Raw genomic sequence first — 13,560 nt, forward strand, 5'->3', positions numbered from 1 at the left:
CAAGATAAAAGTCAACTTATACAAAACTTTTTTTATGCCATTCGATCCAGTCTCTGGTAATGATCAATAAGTTTTTATGGGACCAACTGAGGTAAGAGTACTCGAAATGTCAGAAATCGCAATTACCATGCATTTTGTAGGGACTATATGTAGGGATATTTAGTAATCAGTTATTCTAGGTAGTTAAGAAAACTAACAAATTAGTCTACAAATAAGAATTAAGTAAAAATAAATTATAATCATAACGTTATTTTTTAAATTTCGAACAGCTTTGTTTCGTTAATAGAGAATTGTCACTTTTTATACGATTTTTAATCAAAATGTTCTCGAATGTGGAAAAAAATTAATTGGAGAAAATTTTCAGCCGCTACTTGCTCTTTGCGAAAGAGAGCGAATCGATCATAGATTTTTTATGTTATTTTGCTTTTCATTATTGTTCTTATTTTGAAATACATAATACGTATACAATTTGTTAATTACCTTAACTACCTAGAATAACTGATGACAAGATATGTCCCTGCAAAATGTATGGTAAAAAGTTTTTTGCGATTTCTGACATTTCGAGTACTCTTACCTCAGTTGGTCCCATAGAGACTATTGATCCTTACCGGAGACCAGATCGAATGGCATAATAAAAGTTTTGTACAAATTGCGTTTTATCTTGCTGACTGTACCATTTCTTCAAAATCTGTGAATGCCAATCAATATATTTTCAAAATTTATGGATAGTCTTCTAGAACCGTTTTCCTGTAACTACAATGATTAAGGTAGTCGGCCTTGCTGCCCCGTCTCAAATTTATACCCTGTATATATTATATATTATGTATTTATGTGTATATAGGTTGCTTATATAAGTATATAGGTCGTCATATAATATTATGTGTTATATATCTATTGTATTTAAATTATATATATAATTATTAATTAACTTGTTCCTATCTGTTTTAATTATCATATTATGCACCCCTGTTAATTATTTTGAGCCCAGCTCTCCGGGTGACTGTTTTGTGTGCAATGAAGTTTAAATAAATAAATAAATTTATGGACACGGAATCGCATTAAGCATATTATGACAACGACGATTCCGCATTAATAAGTTTGGTGGAAGCGTAAGGCTTCGTGCGAATCCATGGTTTATCCGCAAAAAGGGCAGAACTCAAGCTGATAGAAAGAGGAAAGGTGGAATTTAAGCAAATTTCTAAACTTTCAATGTTCAAAGTTGTTGATATTGAAACCACGTCACCATCATTCGCTAAAATAAAATTTTGAAAAACAAAACACTCTGTTACTAGTATTTTTATTAAATTTATGGAATTAATTTCGTAGAACTATTTTAGACTCGTCTTGCATCAAAAACCCATCTCCTACTAACTGTGTCTCATTAATTATTGTACTATTGTCGTCGGTCAGCGTCCTTCGATGACTGTTTGCCACAACGATGAAGTATATTGTCACTGTAATAATTAAGACATTACATAATGTAATTAAAATACGAATAATTGACACATGAAAGTAGGACTGATTAACTAAAAGCTACAAAATTGGTTGAAATAAGAATATATCGAGTTTTCGCGATTGTTACTGTTAGAAAATTAAACTATTTTTTCGGATCTATAGCGCGCATATTTATTTTTTCAAACAATCCAACGTTTCGGGTCCATTGAAAAGAAACGTTGGTTTGTTTGGAAAAAAAGAAATATAAGTAAGTTATTCGATTTGATCCAAAAAAAAACATACAGTCGAATTGATCCTCCTCATTTTTTTGAAGTCGGTCAAAAATATCACTTTTTGACCCGTCTTTACTTTAAAATGTAACACCAGAGGCCTCAGATGGTGAGTTATCTAACGTAAACATCAATCAAAATCTTAGTACTCTGTACTAAAAAAACCAACCCCAAATGTTCGTTGCATTATATATATTTGCCAAGTTTTATCGAAATCGGTTACCGGTAAGTGCGCAAAACCGGATTCAACGCCTAGTTTTCTACCCTTAGAGATAGAATAACCTCTTCAAATTTAAATGGGACCACTACTCAAGTACCCTCTTTCCAACAAAAAAGAATCAAGAAAATGGGTTCACAAATGACGTGTACGTGTACATACAAAAAAAGTCGAATTGAGAAAAATTCTCCTTTTTTGGAAATCGGTTAAAAATGAACAGCTGAATTATAAAAAAAAACGTTTCTGGTTTCAAATCCTGAAAGTCAGGAATGATTGTGGAAAATCTCAGAATGTCGTTCACACGGATTGAACAATACAGAGTATTTATAAAATACTAACGACCTTGCAGGGAGGACTATATTACCAACATAATAAACAACAACTTTTGTTCTGTCACTTTTAATAATTCATCAAGTTTTACTTTGGTACAAAAATTAAAAATATTTAAATAGATCGCTCTAAATGGTGATAACTCTGTGAAGTAACAAAAGAAAGTCCGATGCAAAAAGTAGGAGCGGGGTGGGGGTCGTGGAGGACGCTTGCACGTTTGAACTTACTACTTTACCATCAAATACAGATCTAAAAACTGTCAGATAGTACAACAGTAGTACAAGTTTAGTAGTAGTAGAGCTCCTTGTGAAAGAGTTTGCCCAGGGTACTGCCAACTTACCTATTTCTGCCGCCAAGCAGTAATGTCAGCATTACTGTGTTCCGGTTTTGAAGGGTAAGGGTGCTGGTGAAATTACAGGCACATGGGACTTGTCAACTTATGTCTCAGGGTGACGGGCGCAGTGGTAGTGCCTCTCAAATCTTTGCAATTTTAAAGCTCTGAGTGGCACTGTAACTGTTATGGACAGGCGTATAGCTTACCATCAGGCGCACGACTTGTTCGTGCGTCGTGTGAAAAGTTTTGTAAATTTATTATGTTTTGCACAAAATAATGTAAGAAAAGTTTTTTTTTTACGATGTTAGTAATATACTTCTACAAGGCTGTTAGTACTTTACAAATAACCTTGTATATGCACCTCAATACGGTAAACGTGAACTGTCTATTGATCCTCTTCTTACCGTATCGAAGGGCACGCACTATAATGCTTGCCATCGTGTTGAAAGGATTAACCAATCAGCGTAAGATGTTCGCCGATTGTTGCCCAGGATGTGCCAGATGTACACAAAAGGTATGATGCGTCGCGCGGGAAGGCTCCTTTCGTGCACCCCATATACTAGTCTATTGATAAAGAAACTCTACTTACTGATGTACCAAATCATTCCCATTATGACAATTAAAACGCGACTCTTTTGTTTTCGTGACGTGAACACCAACGCCAAAAGTGTCATCAACATGACCATCAGCACAACAAAGATTAGAGAATACCAAATGTAAATGGCTATTAATAAAGCGTCCGACTGAAAACCAACATATAAACATAACATACACTTTACACAGGGTGACAGGTTGAGCGAGATAAATATTTAAAGAGGCGAACGAGTAGCTGATACCCATAACGAATATGTAAAAAAAACACTACCTTATTTTTAAATATTTTTCTCTAAGGAAAATACTGCCTCCAACATTTTGTAATACTCTGCGCAAAATCGAACATGCAGCGAGTGCTCGCTACCCTTACCGGCCTCTGCGCATGGTTTCCCACGGTGTTACGTAATGGTATGTTGTGCTAATGCTGTTATTAGTCGTGCTAAGGTCTTGCACCGACAAAAGTTTCTTAGACGGCGTGCTCCATCCCACACATTGATTTTAGGACACAATTTTGTCTATCCTAAGCAAGAAATTAAGGGAAAAATGGATTATTTTGAATACTATTCTTTAAGTAGGAATGCTTGACACGCGGGAGTTCAATTTCCTGCCGTTCAGCTGTTCTGTTTCATAGAGAAGCCCAAATGAAGAGTGTGTTAATATGTATTTGTAAAATGGCATATTTTCTTTTTCTTATGTTTAGGGGCGATTATTTTTACATATTCGGGTCAGATATCAGCTACTAGTTTGTTTGCCTCTTTAAATATTTATCTCGTTCAACCTGTCACCCTGTTTATGTGATAAATAAAATAAATCATATACGTTGCTCTGATCCCAAAGTAAGTAACTAAAAGGCACTTGTGTTATGAAAATCGGAAACAACGACGGCACCACGAACACCCAGACCCTCGGTCTCGTGCAGATTTCTATATTATCTCGACAATATAGAAAAGTTAGCTTTCTACGTTGACCAGGACCGGGGATCGAACCCAGGACCTCAGAGATGGCAACACCATGAAAACCAGTGTGCAAACCACTCCACCACAGACGTCGTCATATATGTAAATACTTTCTAAACGAAAATATACCTTATCTTAATATATTATGACCGATTTCAAAAAAGGAGGAGGTCCTATTCGAGTATATTTTTTTGTAAATTACTCCAATATTTGTGAACCGATTTCGACGATTCTTTTTTGCTGGAAAGTCAGTAGGCAGTGGAGGTACCATTCAAATTTGAAGAAAACATTTCATCTCTAAGCTTACTGAATTTCACTCACTTTCCGTTAACCGACTTCAATAAAACTTAGCAAACAGATGTTATTAACTTTTGGGGTCGATTTGTTTTTTAACAAAAAGTATTATTGTGTTAACGAATTCAATGTAGTGGAACTTAACAGTCGCTGATCATCCAGAATTTTTTATTATAGCTTCATATCAACACTATGAAGTCTATTTATTTAGAACACGTAGCTCTAAAAAAAAAATCAATTTTACTAGGTTTATTTTACCATTTTACTAATTTATATACAAATATTTTAGTAAATTTCAGCCTCATAATACAGATAAAAAACATTTATCATATTATTAATGTATAGGTTTCAAAAAATTAAAAACACTGACATGTCACTTCATTGGCTATGATTAAAATTCGGACTGTAAGAATTAATACACGCACTTAAAATTAACAAAAACATTTTATTGATATAGGTACCTCGTCTCTAACAAATGCAGAATAATAAATAGATAATATTTGCGCTATAAATTTTTAGAAAAAAGAATGTTTCTCTGCTCATTTCTCACGAATGAACATTAATTTGCTGTTATTCTTAATTTAATTGAATGTATTTACTTAAACAAAAGCTATTTCTTCAATTTAAATGCGAGGCTAATAAAAATAGTTTATAAAATACGTAGACTAGTGCACGTTAACGACAAGGTTATGTATTGTAGATTTTTATGAACTGTCACATGGATCATCCTAGATTAATTTTAATATGGTTCACTAGTTATCGGCTGTAGGAAATTTGACACTAATGGTACGTCTTTACCAAAGTACAGCAAGGAAAGCTTATTAATCGTCTCAAAGCGACATAAATTCTAAATAGGCGACATAAATCTATGTTCTTCAAGCGATATGCATAAAATTTTAAATTATCTTATATGATTATTACTTATTCATAAAAAAACCGCCCTCAAAAATTACATCTAAGTCAAAGTCAAAGTCTAATAATTATTGATTCCATAGGTTAAATTTATGGACTTGAAAAAGTCATTTTTTAAGTTACTGCTCGTTCACGATGCTGACCTCCCTGAGAAGAACTTTTTGACAAGAGATTGCTCTTTTCTAATAAACTTAAATACTATGGAACACTTTGAATCATAATCGTGTGGAATCGAGCCTCATGTTGCCTTTCCATACATATTTATCTAACAAATACTCTTCAATTGTATAATATAACTTTTCAATTAACATACTTTTAATGCAAGTTTTAAACTTAGCAAAAGATTATCTTAAAATATACTCCGGAATCTTATTGTAAAAACGTATACAGTTCCCCATAAAAAAATCGTTTATCTTAGTTAAACAAAATCGTGGTACCATGAGTTTGGACTTAGCTCTAAGGTTAATATTATATATCTATAGGGTATCTTCTTTCATTATGAAATTATGAATATTTTTACGCGCATCCAAAATATTTAAGTAAATGTACTGTGATGCCACAGTCATGATACTAGTCTCCTTAAACTTTTCTCTGAGAGAAACCCGGTATACAGAACGAATCGCTTGTTTTTGCAACACAAATATGTTTTGTATATCTGCCGCTTTACCCCACATGAGAATCCCGTAGAACATTATACTATGGAAGTAACTAAACTAGTCTAGTAGTATCAACATCAGTAAGCTCGCGAATACGTGACTACGGACTGCATATGCAGCAGAGCTTAATTTTATTCTACGGACGGCGTATGCAGCAGAGCTTAAATCTATATACCAAGTTTAATTGAAATCGCTAAACGGAAAAATCGGTGAACGAAATCCCATAAACCGGATCCGTCCCCTAATTTGCCGCTTTTATAATATTAACTTCAAATTTTAATGGGACTACTACTAAAGTACCCCCTTTCCAACAAAACCAGAATCAACCAAATTCACAAATGTCGGAATAGTCACGTAACATTCACAAAAAAGTCGAATTGAGAACCTCCTCCTTTTTTGATGTCGGTTAAAATTAAAATTCTACAGATCGAGACAAAGACCCCATTTCGAATTTTGATCTGTGACTTGAGATAATTGCGATTAAAAATCGCCATATTTTAAATTTATGAGAAAATTATTCAGTTGCATAACTTACGCACGCAAATGTTTTTTTTTACTCAACTGTAAAAAAAAAGAGAGACTGTTGTGGTCCGACAACGAATTCTGCCTTGTGTACAATTTATGCTATACAACTAAAACGTGCACTGTCTAGTTAACACGACTAAATGTAGTCGATAAAGCTTATTATCAGTAATCGGAATAGGTAAATTATATTTACCTAAACATCGAGGAACAGAGCAAAGTGGAGACTACATTACGACAACATTTTTTTGTCCCGATTCTATTCCGGAATTCTGGAAATCATTAAAGTACATTAAAAAAATGACGTTATTTGGGTTTGATGAAAACGAAATCTTTCTAATTATGACATGAATTTCGAGTCAAAAAGTTAAAACATACATAAAAGTCGATGTGATAGTTTTAGAAACTCGGAGGAATATCCATAAATCAACGGTATGTTTGAAACACATATCTTAATCATTCTAATCACATATATTCAGTACGAATTTTTTTAGTCGAAATTTTCCTAAATATTCTGAAAAATTGGTGGTTGCGACAACTTGTCGCAAAGTTTACATAAATATAGTCTGCACTACCACTTCGTCATCATTTTTAATGTACGGACAACGGCACATCAGACTACACATTTTTGTTCGAAAATCGCTCCGTTGCAACGGAACAAGATACGTCAATGTGTAGCTTGATGTGCTGGCGTGTGTACTTAAATAATTTCCCGAATCCCGAAAAAATCAGGCACTAAATAAAATGTTGTCGTAAGGTAGTCTCCACTTTCTGTCTCTGTTCCTCAAAATTTTGGTAAATGTGTATACTCTACCTCTTCCGATCACTGCTTATTATGGGAAATCATCTCACGTAAAAAACACCAAAGAACAGAAGACAACTAGCTGCAAAATATAGAGCCAGCAGGATCCACACAGTGACCAAAAGGTAGCTTATGGGCATGAAGAAAGAACATCCGTACGTTAAGGGATGGACCTAAAAAAACTCTTTAAAATTATGATAATATACACAAAAAAAGCAGCTGGTAGTTATTTTCAAAACATTTAGATATTGATCCCTTAATACTTTGTTAAAAGGTTATGTTGGCGTGATGTTTGTAGGTATAGTCTCACTGCTGGGCATAGGTCTCCTCTCAAAATGAGAGGGCTTCGGCTGTAGCTCCCACGCAAGCCCAATGCCAATTGGGAACTTCACACACATCATTGTAATAATAATAACTCACACCCTGAATGTAGTATAGGGCTAGGGTTTCTCTTTTTTTTTCAGTGTAGGGCTACACTAGGGAAACCCTTTGTCGCAGGTGCCATTGAAACACAATTAGACAACCACAAATTACACCCAAACTCACGAGAGAAATAAACGTAGGCCATACAAATATTTCTCTCAGCCCGGGAATCGAACCTGGGACCTCTGCGTGGCATGGTAACTGTTCGGACACGGAGGCATTAAATTGCTTTACAGATGTGTGCAGGTTTACTGACGATGTTTTCCTTCACCGAAAAGCACGTACTAAATGTCAAATCAAATTTCACACTTAAATTCTGAGAAAGAGGTGCAAGCCCAGATATGAACGAATCAATGATCCTCTGCTTGAGTGGCGGTCAGTCAAAACATTAAAATCTACCCAAAAAACTCATAGTTCCTGAGACTGTCTACATTGTTTTCTTATATTTATTTATTTAAATTAAAAACGTGAACTCACAATACCAATAGCAGCGATTACAAATGATCCCGTTTTCAAATCGAGACCAATGAAGGAATTCACAAGAGGCAAGTCGTCTAATGCCGTCATTTTCTGTTTTTACACACTAAAATTTAACACAATTTACTTGAGAAATTATAATAAATACTTTCGTTTACTTATACAATTTTTTTTTTGTTTATAAATATACAAACACTTGCGAATTTTTGAAAGGCCATGACATCATGACATCACATAACTACTCAGAAAAGTCAAAAGAGAAAAATTATGATTAAGCTCTATGAAAAAAAAACTAGTTGCCGAGGAGATTGTAAAGTAATAAAACGTATTTTTATCTGCTGGTAACGAAAGCCGTTATAAATTAAAAACATCGTGTATAATTAATTAGCAAGGATAGGAAGGAAGGAAACCCTGGTTCGTTAATAAATATAAGCTTAATCGACACCTTTGGTTCAGGTTAAGTATCTGGCGTGACACCACAGTTGACCACAGTCTTCAAATTTATTATCGGATGTTGACACCTCCCTATAGGTTATTATTTTTAATAAGTCATTAGCTTGTAATAGCAGATTTGTTTGTTTTGCATGAGTAATGGCCTGTTTACACACAACCGTAGTATTTGTAATTATTTAATAGAACAATCTGGTCTGTTAGTAATTTAATGTATTTTTTGTAAGATTTGTTTAAGACTGTATGTTTTCCTAAATAAAAAAGAGACCGACATCCGCCCAGGCAGACTACGTCGCCTTGCCGAAGTAAGCGCAGTCTACTTGCTGCTTACACCGAGTCGAGTGCCGCCTTTTCGGCACGGAAAGTAAGTGATTGAATTGCATGATTTAATTTCTCCTTCCCCTTACCATGATTAAGGGACAAGACAAAGGCTGATAAAGGCTGGCAAGTTAATTCCACCTATACATTTTGGATATTCCAAGGATGCACACGAATTATCACATTTATATTCACATTTACATAGCGAACGGCTATGGAGTCGACATGCATAACAAGGACAAGTTCTACGAAATTATCCGATAAACCATAGGTAAACTTGATATCTGAAAAAGGACTCCTAAAAATCGAAGGTCTTGTTTGAAGCAATCAACGCTGGAGGACATAAGTATTAAGACTGAGAGGCCATTCTTGGGATATGCAAAAGTATGTCCAGTCATGGAACTTTGAATTTGGTGGATGCTTATTACTTTATTTTTTATGGTTATAGGTAGGTTAGTTTGACTATATTCTCATTCAGTGGTAAATGACGACGTAGTTCCCTGAACGGTATAACTTGGGCGTTTTCAAGTCGAAAGTGAGTATGTATTATTTAGTATGCATACCCAAGCAGCACACCCATATCTAAATATATACTATAAGATATCTAATAGAATTTAATTCGATTGAGTATTTTGAGAGTTCAAATTCCCTCAAGATATCTCGAAGAAGGTTTCTAGATAATTTAAAGTAAAAGTGGGCAGAACTTTATTAGATCACAAGAGTGCTTTGAGAAACTATCTGTAGGTAGTGTTAAGATTATTCTGATCTTTTTTCTCAAGTAACCCTTCTAGAATGCTTCAAGACCATTTGTAGGATGTAGACAGTTTTTATTTAGTCTTGTAGATAGTTTTTAGATAATTTATAGTATATGATAGTTTTCTTAGTAATGCTATTTTAAAACCAAAATACTGAAGCGTTACAAACATAAAACGCCATTCTCTTAATACTAATAGATTTCAAGTTTAATGGCTTACAAAATATAAACTATCAAAATTGCAACATGGCGAAACTAGGTATAATATTTCTGACTTTATCGCGCAATGTTTAATCGGTTAGAAAGGACAAATTGACGTACGACTTTAAATACATTGTGAAAAGTGATGTAAAACCTGCCATACAAGTAACGTGTTCGCTAAATTTTAAATATTTATGTATAAAATATAAACTTAATAAAAATACAGTTATCGATTTTCGGTTTTAAATATTTATAGAAAGCTTAAATATACAAAATAACTCACAAAACAAAAAATTTCCAAGAAGTTCTAGGCTTCTTCAAGCTAATTTCAACTTAGATTTACTTTTTAAAAAGAAAAGAAATTTTTTTCAAAACACAGTTGGAAGCATTTTGTCTATAGCTTTATCTATAGAAAAACTTTAGAATACGAAAAGATTATGTTTACTTGCTTTAGTGTAGTTGATCTTGTAGAAGAACTTTCACTCCTATGAAGTTTTTATGATTGTCTACAAAACGCAATGTTTCTAAGCGATTTTTTCTTTTGACAGTATTACAAAACCTTTATAAAGTTATAGGAAATAGTGACCGTATTATGTAATAAAAAACTTTTCAAAACACTAGGTCAAAAAATAATTTTAAAAATCCAATTTGTCGCAAAAAACGTTATTCTGTATAATTATATGGAATGTGTTATATATGACTAGAAAGGTGGATAAATTCCCTAACATATGAATATAAGGAATATTTTAATGACATACCTAACTTATGTTGGAGGAAATAAAATTTTCATTACAATGTTGAGGTTATTTCTTCACGCCAACCACATTTCACACAATGATTTCACTGTATTCTATTCATAGATGGCACAATACACATACACAACATTAAAGTACAGTAGTTTACGCGCTCATTTGAATTGTTTTTATCATTTCACAACACGGTTTTACTTCACATTGTTTATTTATTTGTCAACAAACAAATGACCGACCGTGGCCGTGGCCATGACCGGCCCGAGCGCGAATTACGACTATTGTATCCAGCGTTGCCAATTTGTGGGAAATTCCCCAAATTATGGGGAGTTTCAACTAGATTGGGGATTTTGTGGGGATTGGCGATAAGTGAGGAAAATGTGGGGATTCTAACATTTTATCGTTTAATCTATCAATTGCTGATCCATCGCTAGTTGGTTCGTTACTGTTAGAAACACTGTGATGGACTATATCGACGTGTTTTTCAACATCGCACATCCCTCGTATTATTAAAAAGCAGCTTAAATAGAATTATTATTAGAGCACTTGGTTCTGAATTGTAAAATTACCAGTCGGTGCGTGTTGAGTTCGCGATTCTTTCTCCCGCTTAGGCCGCTCCCCGGTATGAAGCAAAACGAAATCAGCTATTGATAAACAAAGCCGAGCAGTTGGTACTTCCACACCACAACTTACCACACGTCAACTTTAAATATTAAATATAGGTCGAAACTCATTTATTATTTCTAACGTTAACATAGTGTCACCAAATGCACAACAAATAATCAATTTACTTCATTTTGTAAGGCAAAGAAAATTGTTTTTTTGTTCAGACTGATTACAGATTAATGTTGAATCTAATTAATATAACTGCCTCCGTGGTCAAACGGTTACCATGCCGGACTGCCACGCAGAGGTCCCAGGTTCGATTCCCGGGTCGAGAGAAATATTTTTATGGCCTACATTTATTTTTCTCGTGAGTTTGGGTGTAATTTGTGGTTGTCTACGTGTGTGTCCATGGCACCCTCGACACAGGGTTTCTCTAGTGCGGGGCTATGTTGAGTGTGTACGGTATTATTATTATTATTAAAATAAATAAACGATTTAAGGTCATCTAATTTTATAGTTAGTTTTACATTTTACATTCTGTTTACATTTACAGCAAACGTAATAGATTATTTCATTTTGAGTTTCTTAATTATTTATTCCATTTTTAAGCGATGTATTTCTAATAAATAATGAAAATTCGAGATGCGGGGAATTTGTGGGGAACATGAAATTTGCTCTCCCCAAATTTGAAGATTAAAGATTTTTGGAGATTTTGAACAATTGGCATTGGCAATGCTGATTGTATCGAATGATGTGACTTAATATCCAAGGTTCACCACCTCCACTAGATTTTTTAATATTCTTTACTTTATCCATTTTGCATGAACTCTTACAACGTCCAATAGAGAAAAAACCCTAATTGTAGTATTTTTTAAAATAAAATCTACTGAAGACGCGCTATAACATGTTTGTCAATAAGTACAAACACTACAGAATGTCTATAAATTGAATATATCTTGAATTAACTTAAAAACACTAGTTTTTAGAGTATTAATAGACTTTACTGGATGTGTGTAGAACAATTTGTACACTTAATTAAGTTGTTTGATATTAAGAAGGTGTTAAAATTTTGACTTGAGTGAAATAAGTGTTTAAGAACAATTTCTTTTTTCTAAAACCATTTATAGAGAACTATTATCTACATCAATACCATATTAAGACTATTTATAGATATAACAGTTTTAAGGCTATAAAGTGTGCTCCTTGGGTACTGCATCGTCGTCCTCACTATCACTTTCCATCAGGTGAGATGGAGGTCAATTGTGCACTTATTTATAGTGCGGCGCTATTCATGCGTTGATATACCGAGCCGAATACCGACAGTGATTACACCTAGTCGACTCGGTCAACTACGATCACCCAACGACCTAGTGTTTACGCTGGGTCGCGAAAGCGAAAGCGATCTGTCGACCTCGTGTAAATGCGCCCTATTAAATAACAAAACTCGTTATATGACTACAATTTGACACCCAAAATGGGCTCCTACTCATCGAGTTGCGGATACCAAACCGTTATACTATACCAAGAATACAATTACAAAACAGGTCAAGTTTTACAAATAACCTCTTTAAGAGAGTGAAAACCAATTTGTATACTAGCATCGCATTTGTGCAAGATAGATTTCTCATTCGTTCAAACACTGCGGGTTGCCTTTGTCTCAAGCAAACTTTCATGCCACTTGACAGACAGTTAATTAAGCAACAAATGCAGATGTTGCAGTATTCTTCACAAACAGGGTGACTATTTACGATTCATAAAATGTCTCACGGACCATTATCAAAACAGCAAATTCTTGCATGTACGAGCCTTTCTTGTCCCTGAGGCCTGAATAACATCAAATAAAACCTCGGAAATTTTTTGAAATAAGTTATACTTACTAGAAGTATTTTTAAGCTTTTAGACTTCGCTCGCAGTACTCGAATAGTGTGTATGAAGGAGTGTCGGCGTATCCTCTCGCAATTTACGTAAGTATATAGGTAATTACCGTAACTTTGGTTTTAAAATTTTCTAATTTCAGTTCCCTTATTTGTAAATTACATTTTTCATGGAAATTTGTTGTCGCTTATTGAAATAAAAGTGCTGTGAGTCCTATATGTATTACGATATTCGAGTATTTTCCATCTTTTCCAGTTTATGATATTTTTAAGAAAATTGTTCGTGTTCAAAGTACCTCAGCATTAATTACCGCAGATTTAAATTAATAGGGGTTAAAGTATGAAATTGCCGATTTGTACTGAAAAT

The 13,560-nt window shown here is 34.0% G+C and overlaps 1 protein-coding gene across 1 annotated transcript; it reads right to left on the bottom strand.

Annotated features, from left to right (window-relative positions):
- Positions 1 to 1,291: 1,291 nt before the first annotated feature.
- Positions 1,292 to 8,457, bottom strand: LOC113239703. The gene is made up of 5 exons (XM_026476790.1): positions 8,436 to 8,457; positions 8,242 to 8,347; positions 7,392 to 7,514; positions 3,195 to 3,348; positions 1,292 to 1,454 (listed from the first exon to the last, which is right to left on the bottom strand). The coding sequence occupies exons 2-5, from the start codon at positions 8,329 to 8,331 to the stop codon at positions 1,315 to 1,317; spliced, it is 507 nt and encodes a 168-aa protein (XP_026332575.1). The 5' UTR covers positions 8,332 to 8,347; positions 8,436 to 8,457; the 3' UTR covers positions 1,292 to 1,314.
- Between the last annotated feature and the right edge of the window lie 5,103 nt (positions 8,458 to 13,560).

The sequence above is a fragment of the Hyposmocoma kahamanoa genome, unplaced genomic scaffold (genome assembly GCF_003589595.1).
Source record: "Hyposmocoma kahamanoa isolate Upper Pololo Valley unplaced genomic scaffold, ASM358959v1 114, whole genome shotgun sequence".
NCBI lineage: Eukaryota > Metazoa > Arthropoda > Insecta > Lepidoptera > Cosmopterigidae > Hyposmocoma > Hyposmocoma kahamanoa.